The 22,298-nt window shown below is 40.5% G+C and overlaps 1 protein-coding gene across 1 annotated transcript in view; it reads right to left on the bottom strand.

Moving 5' to 3' along the window:
* The window catches only part of LOC132008188 (very-long-chain 3-oxoacyl-CoA reductase), a 160,672-nt gene that overhangs the window by 32,261 nt on the left and 106,113 nt on the right, over positions 1 to 22,298 (bottom strand). The window contains exons 5-6 of the mRNA XM_059386604.1: positions 11,950 to 12,014; positions 11,063 to 11,107 (exon numbers count right to left, since the gene is read on the bottom strand). Of these exons, the coding sequence (XP_059242587.1) occupies positions 11,063 to 11,107; positions 11,950 to 12,014 (110 nt within the window). The remainder of the gene's footprint in view (positions 1 to 11,062; positions 11,108 to 11,949; positions 12,015 to 22,298) is intronic.

Here is a 22,298-nt window from a genome sequence, read left to right as displayed (position 1 = left end):
ATATATATATATATATATATATATATATATATATATATATTTTAGTGACCATTTCATCAATCCTCACCACAAAATATTCCAGAAGTCTAAAATAAAAGGGAGAAAGGTCAATACACATTATATTGCACCACTTTGTATGCAAGCTGGCCGTACTGTATACAAATACACAAAAATAATGAAAGTCTTTAGCAAGGACAGCTTAATTTAGAAGTCTTTCTGGGGATACACATAGTCAGTTTCAAGAGCAAAATATTTACTGGTATTTATTACCACAGTTGTATATATTTGGGCTGGGAAAATGAATAAGAGGCTGCTTTAGCTCATAAAAAAATCAGATCAGTATTATCAGATCATTTAGCTGAGATACCTGACTTAATGCATTGGCTGGCCTAAAAAAAAGATCTCTGAAAATGTTATATTAAAATGTAACCATCTTAGGGCGCCTGGGTGGCTCAGTGGGTTAAGCCGCTGCGTTTGGCTCAGGTCATGATCTCAGGGTCCTGGGATCGAGTCCCGCATCGGGCTCTCTGCTCAGCAGGGAGCCTGCTTTCTCCCCTCTCTCTCTCTGCCTGCCTCTCTGCCTACTTGTGATCTGTGTCAAATAAATAAATAAAATCTTTTCTTTAAAAAAAAAAAAAATAAAAAAATAAAAAAAAATAAAATGTAACCATCTTAGTATTCTTAAATATTTCTCACATTTTTTGAGCAATTATTTGCACTGTTTTCATAATTAGAAAAGCCCCTACAAATAGTGTTATTTCTGAAAGAAATTAACATGAATAATTTTTTTCTTTCACTTCTCTGATATCAGTAATCAAGAGCTCATAGAAGGAATTTTATTTTATTCCTGGAACCCAATTTAGGGTTCTCTGCATTTTAGTTTATTATGAAAACTTGTACAAGCAAATTATACAAATTATGCAAATTGTTTTACATGCAAGTGATTTAATTTTATAAGCAAATTTTTTTTGTATCATGCAACCTCTGGTGTTTGGTCAGTTTCTGTAAAGACTAGGACATAGAAAATAGTCTGTATTATGCTCAAGAAGACAACCAAAAACCCAAAAGGAAAGATTAAAATTCAAGGTAACTTGGTAAAACAAGGAAGCAAATATTGTCCCCTATATCACCATTGTATATAAATAGAATTTAAAGTGTAACAACTTAACCCTAGAATCTGGGCAAAGCCCCAAGAATCCAGGCTATTTATATAAATAATTAGGTCATCACAAATCACCACTTTGTCCACATCTGCCCTGCCTTCTTGCCCAGAGAAATCTGCTTGGAGCAAACAGGATCTGAATTCAAGCAACTGAAACATGAACTCATACAAATTAGAAGAAAGGAGATATAAATGCCTTAAACAAGTTTTCAATCGGAATCATTAACAATGATTTAAAAAATCATAGTCTGATAGTGAAAAGAATCACATAAATTATGTAACAATGATGTTACACCATGCCTGTTTGGAAGAAATTAGAGGGTGACTCATTGGAAGTCATGCTGGAATGGCACAGCACATATTTCCTTTAGAAACTGTGTAATTTGAGCTCTGTGGTCCCGAGAATACAACTTCATTAGAAATTCTTAGAATGTCACCTGTATGACTAAAGCAATATTTACTGCACAGTGGGTAAAAAGCTTAATCAGGTAAAAACTTTTGAGGGCTTTGAGATCTCCAAGTATTATTTCATTTTCCTCTTTAATAATGTTTTAAGTATAACATAAAAAAAACACAAAGTTTTTCCTTTCATAATAAGTTGTTTTGATGTATGTTAAAATAATTGAACTAAAGAAAAATAAAAGAACTTTCCAGAACAGAGAGGGCTGCATGCCAATGGATAATATTGAATCGAAAGCCATAATCTTTACCTCTAAAAAAAAAATTAAAGAACATATACACCACCATTCACCGTCTTTCCAACTTTGGCATATTATGACATGCTAAGAATTTCCATTACTTAAATTTTCCCCCAAATAAGTTGACTTCTCAAAAGAGATTTTAGGAGAAAATAATTTCTGAAGTTCTCAAAGAGATTCTTACATTTTCACCCATATATAAGGGTGGAGATTTTAGGAGGGGAAATAATTTCTAAAGTTTTCAAAGAGATTTTTACATTTTCATCCATATATAAGGCATTATAAATTAGCTTTGCTTTGAGCTGGGAAGAACTTTAGAACCAATCTCCAAGCACTCGTTTTTCACAGATGAAAGCTATGCAAAGAGTGGTTGTCAGGCCGTCTGGCAAACCCATCATTTTGTGGTTATGCCTGAGGAAGCCCTGTTACTATGACACCCTAAGGGCTAAATGTACCCAATTATTTGGAAATTTTTAGGAGCATAATGATAGCGGCTTTCAAAAAGGATTAAAAAAGACTCTAGAGACTAACTTGGAATGTCTTCATCTAAAAAGTCCCAGGTGGGCGTGAGGGCTGATGGTCATACTCTCCTTTCCCACAATTTATTAACTTCCCAGTGTCCTTAACTTAAATTCTTGGGGCAGCGTGGAGGAATGCATTCTTAGCATAATCTCTAAATTAAATACGATCAGAGGGATGAACAGAGATTCTTCTCATGGATTTCCAGATTATTGGAGGGCTCCCTCTACTGGTACCGTGTCACATGCCAAAGGCAAATGCCGGCAAGAAAAAGGCAACCAATGCTTCTCCTGGGCTTTTCATCCATCCAAACCTTTATTACCTACGCCACGGGTCAGGCATAGCATTCACACTTCTGGCTGAGCCACATACGATGAACACACAGCAGTGGGAGTAGGAAAAAAATAGCTTCTCGAAATCACGCAAAGCACTCCAAGTGCTTTGATTTCAGATAATAATAGGGAGAGGAGAGACTGATTGGGTTAAAACCATTCTAACCTTTCAACTCATCAAGCAGTTATGCAGTTTGAGTACATGGAAGGGCCGACATTTAATGCACAGGGGACTGCAAACCCACACGCCTGACAGGCCCGGGCAGGTGACATAAAGGAGCACAGCGTGCCAGACAGCAGGGGTTAGTGGGGACTGTGGTGAGCTGGAAAGGGAGGGCCTCACGACTCCGTGGCCCCACCTGCCCCTTCCTGGCATGTAGCAGTTCAGGTCTGCGTTCCCTCATTTTCAGATCTTCCCCAGGAGAAGTTAGACGTTGAGTGTGGGACGTCCCACTTCTGGAAACACTGCCTGAACCAACTGAGATATGTTGATAGCGTGCACGCAACCCAGACTCTGGGTTTGCAAACTCTGGCCTAGAATCAGAAAGGGAACTCACCTTTGGCCCATCCCATTTCTGGCCGATCCAAAGATTACAAAGTTCTCACAATTTCCTTGAGTGTAAATACCAACAATGGGCCTAAGCTCAGCCTTTTAGGGCCACATACAATAAGTGGGTTCCTTATTCCCAAAGAAAGAGGATTCTCAGGGGTTTTTTTAATCTTTTTTTAAAAAGATTATTTATTTATTTATTTATTTGACAGACAGAGATCACAAGTAGGCAGAGAGGCAGGCAGAGAGAGAGAGAGGGAAGCAGGCTCCCTGCTGAGCAAAGAGCCCGATGTGGGGCTTGATCCCAGGACCCTGGGATCATGACCTGAGCCAAAGGCAGAGGCTTAACCCACTAAGCCACCCAGGCGCCCCACAGGTTTTGTTTTTTTTTAAATTCATTCATTTATTTATTCAAAAGCATTTGTTGGGGGTACCTAGGTGGCTCAGTTGGTTAAGCATCTGCCTTCAGCTCAGGTGGTGATCCTGGGGTCCTGGGATACAGCCCCGCATTGGGCTTCCTGCTCTGAGGGGAGCCTGCTCCCCCCCACCCCCCCCATCTCTGTTTCTTGCAAATAAATTTTAAAAATATAAAAACAAAATAAATCAAAAACAAAATCATGTGTCGTATGCCTGCCATAGGTGAGGCCCAGGGCTAGGGAATGGCAGAGAACAAAAAGAACACGGTACCAGCACTCAAGGGGCTTACAGTCTGGAGACAGGCACTAAACCGAACATGAAATGCCGAGTGAAGGAAAGCCGTGCTGTGTGTGACGAAACTCCAGGGCTGAGAGACCAGGGCGACTCTGGAAGGCTCCCCACCGGCCCCCAAGGACAGAAGACTATCAGTTGAGAACAGAAAGAGGAGTGGCATGAGTGAAGTGGGAGACAAGGGAGCTTCCAGAGAGGGCACTGCCCGAGGGAGCACAAGGTTCAAGAGAGTGAAGGTGCCGTGACCTGGATGCAGAGAAGTAGCGGGGCACAGAGCCAAGGGGAGATCTGGACGGGTGGGCAGCAGCCCTGTCAGGTAGCTCCTTCCTTAGAGGTCATATGAAGGAGAGAGGACTTGAGGGCAAGAAGTCCTTAAAGGATCTCCCGGGAAAGTGAGATATGACATGTAAAAGATCACTTTGGTTGGGGGACAGAGACTGCACTGGAGGGAGACAAGTTGGTGTAAAAACGCTGGTTAGGTGGGGCGCCTGGGTGGCTCAGTGGATTAAGCCGCTGCCTTCGGCTCAGGTCATGATCTCAGGGTCCTGGGATCGAGCCCCGCATCGGGCTCTCTGCTCAGCAGGGGGCCTGCTTCCTCCTCTCTTTCTCTCTCTGCCTGCCTCTCTGTCTACTTGTGATCTCTCTCTGTTAAATAAATAAATAAAATCTTTAAAAAAAAAAAAAAAAGGCTGGTTAGGCTGTTCCAGCAGTCCCCACTGAGAAGTTTAGGTCTTCAAATTTGGAAGGAATCATGGGGGATGAAAAGAAGTGAGCTGACTTCCAAAATACTAAGGAGGTAGAACTGACTGGCCTTGATTAGGGGTGTGTGCGTCTATGTGTCTGGGTGTGATGTCATGCTTCCTCTCTCCATGCTAAATACATCTAGTTTTTTCAGCCACTCCTAACAAGACATGGTTTCAAGCCCCCACTTCGGTTGCACATCTGATGAAGGAAAAACTAAATGCTGATCCCCTGTTTAAGACTCCTCCCCAGTCCCAAATAAAACAAACAAAACTCAGTGTACTTCAGTGTAATTGGAGGTTAATAAATTTTTACCTTGGGTCACAGCCCCACCTGCTTCCTTCCCTGCTCTGAGAGACGTAATGAAGAAGGCTGGAAGGCTCTCCCCATTCATCAGAACGGGAGCCTGCAGGTTTCCTGAGGAATTCAGGCACAGGCAGGGCCACTACCAAGCATCCACCTTCTCCCCCTAAGCCAGTAGCAGCTTCAGGATCCAGGACCATCAGAGGGAACAGGTTTCCCAGCCCTAGGTAAGAACTATAGGTGGTTTGGGTGGTATTGCTTGGGTAGTATTTATCTGAAAAGGAGTGAAGCGTCTATAGTATCTTGAGGTCCTAAAACAGTCATTAAAGGAATCTAAGAACCATTAGGCCTAGAGAAGGAAGGCAATTCTGAATTTGGCAGATGTTTAAATGAGCAACCTCAAATCCGAAACAAACAATGCAAGCAAGATCAGTTTTAGAACTTGTCTTTGAAGTGGTGTGGAGCTCGGTGTCCTGCCTGTTGGAAACCAGACCTGTATTTAGCTGCCTCTGGTATTGTGGGACTTCTTCCGTTGCCCACGATTTCTGCCATAGTCATCAACAGTCGTACAACAATCTCCTTTGCCAACTCTCAGTATTCTGAGACAGCAAGCCCTCCAGGCATAAAACCGCAGCTATTTTAGAAGAGTCTGGGTCAATATTTGGAGGCTTAATTATCTCTAAACGCCACCATATCTTGTCTGAAGGTCACTGTTCTTGAGGAGAAAAAGACTTACGTTAGATTTCAGTCATGGAGCATCTGAAATCATAAAGAAATAAAGCCCTGGCTAGTAGGACCTCTCTTCTAGTGTGAAGGCTGATTCCACCTCCCATATGGGTCAACTACAGAGAACTTCTACACCACCCCTCTCTCCAGCTTGGCACTTAACTGCTCAGCAGAGCACAAGAACAAGACGAAATCCACCCCTGAAGGATCTGAGAGCAAAACTGTAAGGCAAGCAACAAGGCTTTTAAATACCCCTGGGGCTACTCTGACCTGCAGCTTTATGTCTGTTAAGGGAAAGTCTCATTAAGCGGGGCTCAGACAATGGCCTGGGAGAGCCGAGCTGCACTCTATGATAACATATCAAGGTTAATTGATATGTCAAAACTATTCGGATTACTATTTCTTCCCCCATATTCTTTTGGAACACTCACCACCACTTCCTCTGGTGAGGACTCATCATTTCTCTGGTCAGGATATTTCACTTTGATGATTCCTCTGGAGGAATGTAGAACTTACGTGACTTTTTATAATCCTCTGACCTCCTAACACAGGAGCACATGGACCAAGCCATAACCCTGGATCTGAGGGATCCAGGTCATTCAGTGCTCATCAAATGGCACAGGACCGCCAACAAGATGCTGGGGCCTTCCCCATCAACCATCTCCAGATTGGGGGAAGAAGCCCAAGGTTACAAGGGGGCACTAATCTCTCTGATCTTTCTAGACATGCTTCTCGGCCAGCCGGCCCTACTGTATGGTTTGGTGAGGAGATAAAACTTGGGCCAGCATTGATGATGAGAAGAGGCTGTTTTCTTTCTTGTCTAAACCCATTTTCAATACTTGTTTTATGACATTAGGCAGCAGACACCCATGCCCTAGCTCTCTTGATGTCCAGTCGCCATAAAATCTTCTAAGATTCTAGAGCCAGACCAATTTTCATCTTCTTTTAAGTTACCCCAGGGTTCTCAACAGAAGTTATATCTCTATAGAAAATGGAGCCCTGGCCGCGGCAACATAACACAGTCAACTGAAGCACAATTCATCAAAATACACCAGAGGGGACATCACAGCAGCACCGAAGGACACTAAACCTGGGAGCCTTGCACAGAAAACCGCATCAAGGTGAATGCCCTTTTTTCAGTACAATGAAAATAAACAGAGAGACCATAAAACACAATGCCATGTCCCTCTGCCACTAGACCCGCCTTTCTAAATGTACATCAGATCACACCTTATCTCTGCTCTAAGGCTTCCTATGGTTCTCTCCATCCTCTCGAGCCCAGCACCCAACCTCTTACACACTTGTGTCCTCACTCACCTTTCTGACCGCTGGTTGGTCAGCCACTGTACAACCCTTGCCTCCCGCTGCTTGAGTCAAACATTCTCACCCCTGAACACGCCCTAGTCAACTGTGAGGCCAAGATGCCAACCACACGGATCCTGTCTATAGCCCAACAAAGACCATGTGGCTGTCCTGCAGATGGTCTTAGCTCCACAACGAATCAAGCAAGAGTTTTGAACTGTTTTTCCACCAAAAGTACACATCACACAGGTAAAGGAATATTCGTGTTTACACTAAAGATAAAGGATGATTATTCAGCTTGACGTAGAAGTCTTTAAATAATAAACTCCCTTAGTGCTTTGTAAATGGGACTTGACTTGTAAAAATCAGGCTTCCATACAAAAATGTGAAGCCCATATATCGAGCTCCTCTGGTGGTAACACTTGCCACCCATACGGTTCACAGTTGATATGATAGGACATGTTTAATAAGTCAGCGTGCATCCCCCCAACTCATTTCATGGGAACCAATAAATACGCCAACATGAAAAGAGAAAGTGGAAGAGGAAGAATGAAGTATTGGGAGAAGCATTTTGTGATCTGCCGAGATCTTAAGACCGGTACCTCATTCTTATCTCATTATTGTCAAAAACCTGTTGGATCTGTACTGCTTTATCCGCAATGCTCCCCCCCTTACATGACTCATCTTCAAAGCAGGGATATGAGGTGATCACCAACAGCACACCCTGCTCTGTGCTCATATGCTTCCTGGAGGATGCTGTGTGCAGCTGTGGAGTACAGCAAGCTGACTGGTTCTCATAGGTCAAGGTCAAGGCCCTGGCCTTTTATCATTAGTATTCTGTAGACTGTCAGCCAAAAACACATGTTCTGGGAGACGGAGGAGGTCAGCATTTTATATTATGAAGGAATACAAACATGTAAGTATTGACAAGCAGGACATTACAGGAGAAAATAAATTCTAACATATCGAGAGTAAAACTTTACACAGCTTACCTCACAGAGGAGTTAAATTTATCAGAGGAGATAAATGTATCAGAAGACTAAATCTGTAGCTAATATCAACAGTTCTATAAAATCAAATTTAAACACTTAAACATAGTTTTCATCATTAACTCATTAAAACATATTATGAAATACATGTACATAGTTTTAACACTCATTATTTTTAGGCATTTGGCCAGATGTACCTAGAAAAGATTATCAAAACAATAGTACACATCAGTCATTTCAAAACCATAAAACATACAAATTATAGACCAGAATGTTCATTTTGATCAAAAAACTTTGCTTGCTAAAAAATAAACTCACACTTTTACTAAAACTCTTCAATAGTAACATTCTTCAGGGCCCTTACTATGATCTGAGTCCTCTTCTAAGTGATTTGCACATACTACCTTGCTCAATTCCCAAAACACCTCTGTGAGGTAAAGAGATTAACACCCTCAATTTACAGATGAAAAACTGAAGCACAGAGGGCAAGTAATTTGTTCAAGGTCATACAACTAGTAAATTGTAGAGTTATTTAATTAACTTAAAACCTCACACAGATTATTGAGGAATGTTAACATTTATACAGGTGTGCCAAGGGAAATACCTTTTAAACTATATGTATATATTCATACAAACCCCGTTTTAAAAGCTTCCATTTTGTGTGTGGGTCTTGTTCCAAATAATCAAGGATCCGTTTGTTAGCAGTTTATCTCACTTAAACTAAATCTCATGTTAAGTAAAAAAAACCCCAGTTAAAAACAACAGTAGTAAAGATACTGTGATTATTTCTTTTAAAAAATTATCAGTCATGTTACAAAATAATTCAGATAAGGGGCCTCTCAGTAGCAAGCTATAAAATGCCACATGGTATGCAGACAGTCACAATGAAGCTTTCGTTCCAGTGGCCGGTTTATGTGAAACAACATAGTGCTAAAACTGTACAAAACCACATAAAACTGAATGAACTAAGCACAGCCTTACCTGAAAAGTTGGACAAGGCATAAGATTTTTGGGTCCCCACACTTGAAATTAAGCATGTACTAGATATGATTTCTCAGGACTTGAAGACACAAGGAGAATTTTTCTTTAGACATTCACAATAGAGGAAATGATCAAGACCGTGCCATCAAGTGAAAATCAGTTAATTAAGTTCTTATTTCTACTTATCTGATTAATTCTAATAGTTTTGAGGTCAATATTTTTTCATTTCCTTAAATAGAGCATTTAAGAGTTACTGAAAATGGATGTGGCTTTTCTGTCAGTACAAGGGCTTCACTATCTGGGGTTTCACTTCCCAAGGTTTCAAGTTACCCACAGTCAAGAGGATCCTCCTTCAGACCTGTATCATAAGGTCAGCGGCAGCGGCACAGCGCCTGTGTCCCTCTCCTTGTTTGGTCTCATCACATAGGCATTTTATCATTTCCCATCACCACAAGAACAGTGCACAAACACGAACAAGTACATACAATCAGATGTTTTGAGAAAGAGAGAGCCCACATTCCCATAAACTTTATTACAATATATTGTTGTAATTGTTCTATTTTATTATTGTTAATCTCTTACTGAGCCTAATTTATAAATTAAACTTCATCACGGGTATAGGAAAACACATAGTATGCATAGGGCTTGGTAGTATCTGTGGTTTCAGGCATCTATGGGAAATCTCAGAGCGCATCCCCTGTGGATAAGGGGGGACTCCCGTAGGTTCAAATTTGACGTATTTGACGTTGCCTATGGAAATTCTGCCTCGGGCAATATTTGCTGCTGGGCTAGGATGTATAACCAAGGTATGGTGCCTTACTCTGAGTGACTGCTAACACATAAGGAAAAGTGGTGCTCAGGTGCTCAGATTTGCTGCCTAATCTTCCTTTTAGCACGTCATTAGCTGTGGCATCTTCTGTCAGCACATACAAGCAATGTGTCTACCAACTAGAAACCAGAATTGATGAGGGAGCAGAAGGCAAGCTGAGGACAAAGCAGAAGCGGACACCCTGCAACCTTTCCCCCACCCCTCACTCCTGGGTAAAACACATGGGACACTCTTCCAGGAGTCTCCCAACTACCTTTTTTTTTTTAATTTTTTAATTTTTAATTAATTAATTTTTTAAATTTATTTGATAGAGATTACAAGTAGGCAGAGAGGCAGGCAGAGAGAGAGGGGGAAGCAGGCTCCCTGCTGAGCAGAGAGCCCGATGTGGGACTCCATCCCAGGATGCTCGGATCATGACCTGGGCTAAAGGCAGAGGCTTCAACCCACTGAGCCACCCAGGTGCCCTCTCCCAACTATCTTGAGGTTAATGCCTTACTAGAGGGAAACCCTTGACAATGCAAGGCCTCTGGTGTCCGGTATCTTATAGGTCTCTTTAGCATATAAAAGTTCTTTTGAAACCTCCCTTTTTCCTTACCTCCTCCATATAATATATATATAAAATCAGACACCCCTCACAACCTCAAGGCAGCTGCTCTTTCTGCCCACGGGCCCTGTCTCCATGTTTAAATAAACCACTATTTTGCACCAAAGACATCACCAGAATTCTTTCTTGGTCATCGGCTCCACAGTCAACCCCACTGAACCTGACTTATATTCTAAAATTGATCAGAATGATGTTTACGCGTGGCTAATAAAAACCACTCATTACTGTATAGCCCCATACTACTGCACAATGCTTTCACCACAACATTTAATTCATCCACTTACAGGGTCATGGGGGATGCGAAATGGAAATAATTTATCAGTGAAGGACCATGTGTAGAGGAAAACTTTGTAAAAATCAATCTTCGGCCTAGGTTGTTCATGTAGCCCCAGGACCTGCCACACTGTTTGTATAGGTTCAGTTGTTAAAAGGCAAAATTACACACTTATTTGGTTTTCAGTTCTCTCTACTTCCCAAAGACAAAAGGAAATAACCACCTTCATCTAGAATACATACTCATATGGAAACAGAAGCTGGCTGAAGTGCACGAACTGATCATGTGTTTTTAAACAGAACAAAACCAAAAAAGGAAGACATATTTATAAAGAAGCTACTTACCTTACAAACAGAAAGAACATTAATACTTATCAGTTTCTTGATGGTCTGAAAAAAGAAAATATTGATAATTTTATACACATATCATCATGTAAAATAACCATATTTTATACGTATATGCAAGTGATCTAGAGAACCACTGAATGTTTCCCTAGATAGAGAACTGGAAAATGACAGGAGTTGGGGTAGAAAAGCAAATTTTATTTACTTTTGATGTTATAGTACTTTTCTACCAAAAGCAGCAACTCATGTTAATAAGCAAAATTCAAGGTAGATGTAGTAAGTAAAATCTGGAAGCATAAGATACTAAATCTAAAATAAATGTGCTATTTTCCTTCTGCTAATATCAAAAGGAAAAATTATTGAATCTGAGATCCTCAACAGTTTTTTAAAATTCACATATTCTTTCAATGACTTGCTTTTCAAATTTTTATAAAGAACTATGCATGCCTCAAGAATACAGCTTTCATTTTGGTAGGTTTACTTGAATCAACCATATTGTTATATGTCATCAGATTTATGATATCTAAATTGGTGTTTAGAATCCTGATACTTAAAGCAAAGCTATATTGATATCATAAAAAATATAAATAAGAATAATATAATGAGTTATTATCAAACCTGGCATTATACTAATGAGGTTACAAACATTTTCTCATTCAGTCCTTTTAACAGCCCTATGAAGTTGCCTTCTTCATAGATATGGAAATGGACCCTAAGCATGGTTGGGATCATACCCAGGGTAAACTTTGGGAACAAGCAGAAGAGCAAGAATGTGAACCTCAGGCAGCTGGACTCCGGCGCTCACAGTGTGAATCATTATACCACACTGCCTTGCCAATTCTCGCATGCATTCTTTTTGTTATCGTACTATACAGAAACAGACTTACGTTGTCCAAGTCAGGAACATCCAAAAAGTATTCAGGATACTCATATGACATTCCCACATTGTTCACTGAAATTAAACAAGATCGTTAGCTGGCTGACATACACTTTATTTTACAGATTTATTAAAATAATGAGATTAATAATATCAAGACTAAAATGACACATACAGAGGCATGAAACACTGTGTATGGCTGGAGTGAACTTTCCCACACATTTCCATCTGAAATCTATCAGTGTATGTCTAGTTCAAATGTCTTCTCCTTCATTAAGCCTTCCTGTACCTTCCATCCATCCCCTGACAAAGGGACTTTTTATTTGCTTCAATTTCCATAACCCCTTGGAGTGTGTGTACATTCTGTTCTGTGAGTATTGTTTATTTGTAAGTATTGTTTGTATATATTATTGTAAGTTACCTGTAAGTATTGTTTATCTCCCCTCTAGACACACATTTTTTTTTTAAGATTTTATTTATTTATTTGACAGAGAGAGATCACAAGTAGACAGAGAGGCAGGCAGAGAGAGAGAGAGAGAGGAGGAAGCAGGCTCCCTGCTGAGCAAAGAGCCCGATGTGGGACTCGATCCCAGGACCCTGAGATCATGACCTGAGCCAAAGGCAGCGGCTCAACCCACTGAGCCCCCTAGGCGCCCCTAAACACACATTTTCATAATGTAGTAGAAAGAGCGAAGAGCACTACAGCATAGGGGACCAGACATCCGAGTTCTACTAGAAATGGAAAGCCTGTGACTTGGGATAAGTCATATCTGAGAGGCATCTCAGTTCCTTCATCTCTAACACAAAAGCTTGTTTAATCATTCAAGAAATATTTGCCATGGGACGCCTGGGTGGCTCAGTTGGTTAAGCAGCTGCCTTCGGCTCAGGTCGTGATCCCAGCGTCCTGGGATCGAGTCCCACATCGGGCTCCTTGCTCGGCAGGGAGCCTGCTTCTCCCTCTGCCTCTGCCTGCCACTCAGTCTGCCTGTGCTCGCTCTCTCCCCACCCCGATAAATAAATAAAATCTTTAAAAAAAAAAAAAAAGAAATATTTGCCATACACCAGTGAAAAAGACATGCACTAGGAACTAAGAAACACCAGGAAAAAAAAGGCAGTTTGTTGGTATCATGGAATATACTATGTTGTAGAAAGAGAAAGGCACTGAAGAAAAAGAATTAAACAATTATTTCATTGCAAAATACAGAGTGCCATGGGTGTCTGAACTTAATGAGGAAGTGAGGGAAGGCTTTGTCATGGAGGCCAAGAGAGTGGGCAAGGCTAAATGTCTCCAATGAAGCATCCATCCCCACCAGATCATAAACCCTGAAACACTATGTTTTAGTCTTTCTGTATCTTCCCTCCTCAGCCACCTCCCCTAAGCCTGGAACTACAAGACAATCGAGAAGCCAAGAAAAAATTTATATACTTTGTTTATCTAAATTTATTTAGAGATATGATTAATACTCAGATACTCTATGGTTTTCCATAGTTCCAGAAAGACAAACTCAAAATAAGGATCCGTTTGCAGGAATCAAGAAAATACATAAAATATCCTGGAATTTCTAATAATGAAATGGATAACCTTATCTACATTGACTCACCATAACAATCCTATTGGGTAGTTCCTATTATAATCTCCCTTCTACATAGCAGGAAACCAAAGTTCATAGCAGTTAAATAACTTGCCAAAGGTCATAGAATAAAGAAGACTAGGACTTCGAAATTTGACTTCAGAGGCTAGGTTCTTTCCACTACATTAAAGCCGCCATGTCTTCACCCAGTACTTAGTTCAGAGAAAAAAAGAAAAAGTAATAATTGGATAATAAACAGAAATCTGGTAGCGATGTTTAATAAAACTAAAGTTTTAGAAAAGAAAGATTTCAGTAACAAAAAGAAAGTGAAACTATGATCAGTCTGCAAAATTTAGAAGGAGCTGTGCCAAATAAACCTGACAATAGTAACACTAACTTTTTCAATAGACTAACAAAATTGGTAGTTCAAAAAACTCAGCAAGAGTTCTCTACTTAGCAGTAAGCCAGTCACTTGAGGTTGTGAGTCTCAGGATTTTACTTGCACAACCTAACCTGGTCATGATGGACTGAACAACATCACTGAAGCTTATTTGAAAATCTGAAAACAAAGGACAATGGCAAAGCAAACTGTACTTAATTATGATTCATGCCCCTTTGAGCAGGGATTATATCTAAACATAATTGATAACTGCAGGTCCAAATCCATTTTTATTTTATTCAGCAGGTTCTCTACCCAACAGAAGTTCAAGGAATGGATTCCATAAAAGACCTTTTGACAATTAAGGCTAAATTAGTTAAAGGTGAGGCATTATGGTCCCTTGACTTCGCTTTACCCATGGACAGAATTATAAAGGATGAATAACTCAGAGTGACTAAGAGAAACAACTAAAGTATTTGTTAAAATGTTACAAATAAACAAAATATTTGTTACAAAGTCAGTTTAAAATAACAGACTCCTCCAGGAGATGCTTTGCCAAATTGTAATATTCTTCAGGACTGAAGAAAAATTCCATCATCTGTAGCCAACCCCATCTGCCTTCCCTCTCCTGGATCTAGAAAATTTTGTCTTCAGATTTCTTTCTAGCCAATGGAAATATTAACACTCTGTTTTGAAATGCAGAAGAAAACTGGAGAGTGTAATCATAAGTCTTTTAAAATCCAGACTTGGATTTTTTTTTTTTTTTAAATCTGGGAACTTTATAACCAGCACACTTGACTTTGTCATCTTAACATGCACTGCAAGTACAAAGTTGGGCCAAGAGAGCCCACTAAAACAAAGCAAGCAGGGAAATGTCACTCTGATTAAGGCTGTACTAATAATGGATCTGTTTCTAATTAAGCAAAGGAGAGCTATCAAAACTACCTACTTGCACAATGAAAATGCAGACATCTATTTAACTAAGTTCTAGGGGCTCCTGGGTGGCTCAGTGGGTTAAGCCTCTGCCTTCTGCTTGGGTTGTGATCTTAGGGTCCTGGGAACACCCCGCATCAGACTCTCTGCTCAGCGGGGAGCCTGCTTCCCGCCCCCTTCTCTCTGCCTGCCTCTCTGCCTGCGTGTGATCTCTGTCTGTCAAAAAGAAAAAAAAAATCTTAAACGTAGTTCTTTGAAGGAAAACACATTCAGCACTGAGAACTTTAGCCCAAAGAAATAAACAGAATCATGTATAAGGGCTATGTTATTATATCCAAAACTACACACAGAAAGAAGAAAAAACCCAAAACATTAAAGCTGGAATAGATCTTTGAGAGCATTAAGCCCAGTTTTATGAGGGAGAAGTGCATGCCAAGGTCACACAGGCAATTTGTCCTATGCTAGGGAGAAGGCTTCTTAAATCCCTTCCTGTTTTGCTAGTGAAATATACACTACCTAGAATCTCTCCACCCTTGGCCATCACTTCAGAGTGCAGAAAAAAACAACTGTTGCTCTCAAGTAGCTATTTCCATAAATTGCTTGCTAGTGCAAATCTTTCGAAAAAGCCAATCCCATTGCAATTTTATTTTGAGACATAAGGTGGCAGCAATAACCAAATGGCAGACAGAAAGCTTTCAGGGAACTGGAAAAGGAAGAAAACAGGCTTTGGGTGGGAGTGAAGGATGGAAATATTTCTATTAAAATGTCGTCTCCTTACGAATGGGTGCATGCAATGCATCTTTATATATTACAAGATTCATTATAGAATTCACCAAACCAAATAATGTCACAAGTTGTTCCAACAATATTTAGATGGTTGAAGATCCCTTCTAAATGGCACCCATTTAAATTGGCATTAAATATCTATTTAGTAGTGAGGATTTTTTATTTTATTTTTTTAATTCTTCAAGTAAGACACCAGAGACAGATTTAAAATTTTTTATTTGGTGACCCGCAAAAACCTTTCACTTATGTGAAAGACACCGAGTCTTTCCGAAAACAAAGGATGTCTATGTAATCTCAGAATTCCAACCAGAACTCCAACAATGACTACAGGATCATGAGCAGATATAAAATGTTTCCCATCAGTTTCTCATTGGAGTTCTAAGATAAGAACAGTCCAACAGAAGAGATGAAGCAAACAGTGCAGAGGTCACGACAGACCAAGGATAAGGACAAGGTAAGTGGAAAAAGAAGGAGGCGGCGGGCAAAGCAACAATCCTAACAGAGGGGCCCTCACTGGGAAGAACTGTCAAGTGCACTGAGCTCAGCAGTGCCCTCCACAGCCTCCCCCTAAACCCCCATGCAGAACTTCTGAAAATACCAACACTGATAAAGTATTGTATTCTAAAGACTCAAAATCCAGAATAATTCTGAAATGTTATATAAATATTCTGTATCGTACTACTGCTAAAAACCATTTCCACATCTCCTACTTAAAAAGAACATTCACAGGGCACCTGGGTGGCCCAGTGGGTTAAGCATCTGCCTTCGGGTCAGGTCATCATCCCAGGGTCCCACACTGGGCTCTCTGCTCAGCAGGGAGTCTGCTTCCCTTCCTCTCTCTCTGCCTGCCTCTCTGCCTACTTGTGATCTCTGTCAAATAAATAAATAAAATATTAAAAAAAAAAAGAACATTCACAAGATTTGTTTCTTCTAAATTCACTTGCTGCTGTTTCTGACCTTATTGAACTTAGAACCCTTTACCAAAACCAGCTGTTTTTGAGACAATGATGTCATTAGAAAATCAGATATTTGGTGTCTGGGTTGGGCATGAGGGAAGGGCAAACAATAAATTACTAAAAAATAAAAATCCACTTGAACACAATACTAACCGATACAAGCAACAACCACACCACAGAACACCTCTAACCTGCTTTTTCCAGATTAACCAGAGGCTTAAGAAATTAAGGTGGCATAAAAGTACATCACTTGGGGCGCCTGGGTGGCTCAGTGGGTGAAACCCTCTGCCTTCCGCTCAGGTCATGATCCCAGGGTCCTGGGATCAGGCTCCGCATTGGGGCTCTCTGCTCAGCAGGGAGCCGGCTTCCTCCTTTCTCTGTGCCTGCCTCTCTGCCTACTTGTGATCTGTGTCTGTCAAATAAATAAATAAAATCTTTAAAAGTACATCACTTAATAGCTGGGCTTCCCAATACATGACAAATAATGCATAGTATTCTGAATTTCCGGCTCATCATATCAAAATACAAATGTTAAGATAATTTCGTCACATTTATAGTGATATATACTAACCCAGTTCTAGCACTCAAACTAAAGACTAGACAAATGGAAAACCTATTACAGTTCATTAATAAAATGGTTTAGGGGGAAAAATGTACTATGTTGTTATATTTCAAAACAGACTGAATTTTTTACATGTAGACTTCAGGAATAGTGTATATGCTAAAAGTAGGGGGGAACCTCTCCTGTCATAAACTCTTTTTTTTTTTTTTTAAGATTTTACTTATTTATTTGACAGAGAGAGAGGGAGAGATCACAAGTAGGCAAAAAGGCAGGCAGAAAGAGAGAGGAGGAAGCAGGCTCCCTGTTGAGCAGAGAGCCAGATGCGGAGCTTGATCCCAGGATCCTGAGATCATGACCTGAGCCGAAGGCAGATGCTTAACCCACTGAGCCACCCAGGTGTCCCTGTCATAAGCTTTTGAACTAACAAGTTCTGGATCTTGGAGTCCAACAGACCCGGGTTTCAGCCCTGACTCTCCTACAACCAGCTCCTGCAAGAGGCAAGTGATTTATCTCAATGAGCCTCAGTTTTCTCAATGTCCTTATATATAAAATAGGGCTAATAATTTAAGCAAATGAGATGCTATGTATCAAATCTTTAATCCATGCCCAGAACATATCAGTATGTCAGTAAATGGAGGAAGGAGAGTTGTTATTTTTGTGTGGTCATTTTTTCAACAGGTGGTTATTGACCTACTCTGTAGCCGACACTATCCTAGATGCTGGGATGCAGCAGGACTGGCAAGGTCCCTGCTTTCATCAGATGTGAACAGCGGCACAGTGCAGAGACAGAAAGCCCGCTCCAGGCCACAGTTTAGCCAGAGCAACTGCTCGTACTGATTAAGGGTAGACCAGTTGTTCCTCTCTCCTTTCTTTCAAGTGGATCTAGCCTGACAGCCTAGAGAGAGTTTGCAAAGTGTTCCTTCTTTGCCTTACTTAACATATTGCTGTAGCTAGCACATGTTCATACTCTGACAGATGATATTTGGAACACCATGTAAAACATTTTGCAAACTTTACAGTTTTCATACACTTGTGAGTAGCAATTTCTAAATAAAAGAGAGTTTACAAGGCTTTAAATTTGCAGTGCCTTTAATCAGAAATTGAAAAGTTAAGACTGAGTAGAAAGCAACACAACAGAACATTTCGTTTCCACTGCTTAATTATAAATTGCTATGTGATCCTCATTACAAAACTAGGTAAGATCTGCCATCCATAAACTTGGAAGAGAGCAGGAAAGAAGAATGACAGTTTGGTAGTTAAATCTTAGTGAACAGGAGGAACATTCATCAATTTCTTGAATTACGGTTCTATTTGCATTTCTGAGATCACAGCTAATTACCCGGTTTTAAATCAAAGGTTCTGTTTTAATTAGTACCATTAGTGCTTTTCTAGTGAAAGGAGATACATTTGAACTCTATGCCTTAATCTCACTCTAGAAATCCAATTTCATCCAACACATCTACTAACGGAACTAGAAGGCACTATGCTTAGCCTTACAATGTTCCGGATGAGTCTCCTAGTCTAAAAAAAAATTAAAAAAATAAAATCCATGTATCAATTCCATTTGCCATGTTTGGTGACACCAGACTTCAATCTCATTCAACATGAAGGAGTGTGCAATCACCAGAGATCCAAAGGTCTACTTGAATCTCCACTTGGATTTTTCTACCGCTCTCTCAAGTTTAACATATCCCAAAATGAAATCATCATATTCTTTAGGGAATTTGCTCCTGATCCAGGATTTCTTGTCTTTGGCAAACAGCATACAGTTGTTCAAGTCAGAACCTGCAAGTAGCTAATTACTACTTGCAAATCCTGGACAATGTTTTTAACCTCCCTAAGTCTGTTTCTTGTCCATAAAATGGGCACAAAAACAGAGATGCCTACCTTACAGTATTGTTGAGGATTGCATGAGATTCATTAGCATGGAGCTGACATATAAAAGTACTTGAGGATGTTGGCAATAATGACGGGAAAACAAGCAGAGGCTACTGTTACTACCATTATTGGTCACTCCTATCAGACAAAAGCACTGATGAGGACCCTCCCTCATCCCGGTAGACATTGGTCCTGTTTCTATTTCCTAAACATCTCTGCCAGTCAATCTACTTCTAACTATTCCCATCACCCACATCCTGAAGTTACCACCATCATCTTATGTTTTGTTGCTAAAAGAAGCTCATTGATCTCCTTTTATTAATTCTTGCCAACTTCCACTTGGAAGTCAGAATAATCTCTCTAAAATTCTAGTATGATGCTAGAAGTAGGCACAAGTAGGCAGTATCTACACTGTCCTTCCATTAAGCCCGCACTTATTAGCTGATTTTCTAAGCCTCTCATGATCTGGCCCTGCTCAGTCTCCTGACTGGCCACTGTCCCCTTTTATGGTCCACACTCTAGATTTACAGGTCTTCCATCAGTTCCTCCAACCAGCCAAGCACATTTGCCTTCAGGATTTTCTTCTGCCTGGGAACCCTTCCCATATCTCTTCTCCCAGAGCTGATCAGCCTGTAGGCCTCCACTTAAATGATACTTTCCAGAAACCATCTCTGACACTCTCCACTTCCTCAGTAACAGTCTTTCGGTATTTGCAAAACATTCCCAAATGCTTCTTCAGAAGCTGTCTTCCATGAAAACAAATAGTATCAGCTTTATTTACTATTGTATCTCTGGAATTTTACTTGTTCAATGAACTGGCACAGAAATCTGTTGACAAATAGGAAACAAAAAAGGTGTGTAGTATTTGTCTTGGATCCCTGGGGTGGTTCTAAACCCTTGCAATTTCCAGGATGACAGGGGTTTCTTTGTTATTCATAGTGGGCCTCTGGACCACACTTGAGTTTATGTTAACGAGATGAATCAAGATGGGGTTTGGTCACCCAAAAGACCAACTGTGTGAATAGAAGATTAAGGCTTTGAGCCAGACCAACCTGTGAAAAGGGAGGGGGACTGGAAACTAAGTTCAATCACAGAGTCAGTGATTCAATTAATCATGTCTACATATTGAAACCCCAATAAAAACTCTTTTGAGTTTCTTGGTTGGTGAACATCAATCAGTGTGCAGGGAGGGTGATGTATCCTAACTCCACCAAGCACAGAGTTCAGAACTCTTTCAGAACTTGTCCTGTGTGTCTCTATATTTAGCTAATATTAATTCCTATCCCTCATAGTTAAACTGTGAGTATAGTGCTTTCCCAAGTTCTAGAAGATGTTCTAGCAAATTATCAAACCTGAAGGAGCCATGGGAACCCCCAAATCGGTAGCCAGCTGATCAGAAGTACAGGTGGCCTAGGGACTGCTGAACTTGCTGTAGGTGTCTAAAGTAGGTAGGGGCACTCTTATTGGGGACTGTGCCCTTGAACTTGTGGATTACTTGATTACTTGATTGCATTACAAAAGGGATGTTTCGGATGTGTCTTAAACCCTAGAGGGCACAAGAATCATATCCTGGTATAAGAAGTTCCACCCTGTCTGCAAACTATTATCCCATCACACTCCTGCGAGCCTTTTCTGCAGACCTCACCTAACATTGAGCCTGAGCCATTTTATACCTGAGCTATATGGGTGCAGTGGTAGGAGGAAAGGTGGGTCGTATTTCTAAACACATGAAATTTATCTTTGGTGCTCTCTCAACTAACTTTATTTTGTCCTTCTATTCTTTCTCCCTTTCTCTGCACCCCACTGACCACCAACTTACCATGACAGTTTCCTCTGCAAGTCTCTCCTTTTCCATTTCAAAATGATTTTTCCACATCTTTCACCAACTACAATAGTCATTTCCTCCACAGGACTGATTCAGCAAGTAAACCAGTAATAAACCGAATGTAATAATCCCAGTAAGATGTAAATGAAGATGTCACTGGCCCTTTCCTAGACATTTTATCTTTTTTTTTTTTTTTAAGATATTTTATCTATTCATTTGAGAGACAGAGAGTGAGAGCACAAGCAGGGGGGAGGACCAGAGGGAGAGAGAGAAGCAGACTCCTTGCTGAGCAGGGTGCCCAATGCAGGGCTCAATCCCAGGACCCCAGGATCATGACCTGAGCTGAAGGGAGACATTTAACCAAATGAAACACCCAGGAGCCTGCTTCAGAGACATTTAAAAAGCAAACGTAAAGCTTTATTTCTTTTTTTTTAAAAGATATATAGAGAGAAAGCATGTGAGAGCCGGGAGTGGGGGTTGTGGGGCAGAGCTAAAGAGAGAGAATCTTAAGCAGACTCTGAGGCTTGATCTCATAATCCTGAGGATCATGACCTGAGCCAGAATCAAGAGTCAGACCCTCAGTGGACTGAGCCACCCAACCAGGTGACCATGCGAGCTAATTTCTAATTAGTAAAGTTCCTGAGGAAAGCAAGGAGGTAACAAGCAGCTTTATAAATTTCTAAGTCCGCTGAAGAAGCAAGACTCTTCTACCTGTAACTTCTTCATCAGCTGGGACCAGGAAGCTGCATCACTCCTAACAATTTCCTTCCTTTCCAGAGAGCCCAGGAGAGTCTTCCTCAACCCGGTTCCTCCACCCCCTTGGCTCTGTCTCCTCAGCCTACACCTACACCTCTTCCTTTGATATGCTGGGGACTGAACTATAAGGAAGAGATCTCTGTATTCTAAATGTTAAAAAAAAAATTGCATTTAACCAAAGAAAAAGGAAGGACACTAATAAAAAAATAATCTATCAAATATGTAAGTGGAGCAAGTATTCAATTACAAAGGGTATCGGAAGAAAGAGAATAGTAAGTTCTAGTCCAGCTTTTATAATCAATCATTTTTTTACAATGAACTGACTCTTATTATCTATACTATGTTAGATCTATACTATTTTATTATCTATACTATTGTTATTATCTATACTATGTCTAAACTTTTGTTAATACTATACTATTAAAATGATGCCTCTTTGGGCACCTGGGTGGCTTAGTCAGTTAAATGTCTGCCTTGGGCTCAGGTCATGATCCTGGGATCCTTGGGATGGAGCCCCATGTCCAGCTCCCTGCTCAGCGGGGAGGTGGCTTGTCCCTCTTCCTCTGCCCTACCCCCCACCCTGCCATGCTCCCTACTTATCTCTCTCTCAAATAAATAAAAATCTTTTTAAAAAATGATGCCTCTTAATAAAATTATGGCACTGTGTTCGGATAGAAAAAAGTCACTAGGTAACAGACAGTTCTGAATACGGT

This window comes from Mustela nigripes, unplaced genomic scaffold, assembly GCF_022355385.1.
Source record: "Mustela nigripes isolate SB6536 unplaced genomic scaffold, MUSNIG.SB6536 HiC_scaffold_76, whole genome shotgun sequence".
Classification (NCBI taxonomy): Eukaryota; Metazoa; Chordata; class Mammalia; order Carnivora; family Mustelidae; genus Mustela; species Mustela nigripes.
Note: the sequence above shows the minus strand (reverse complement) of the source record. Positions and strands in the feature narration are given on the sequence as shown.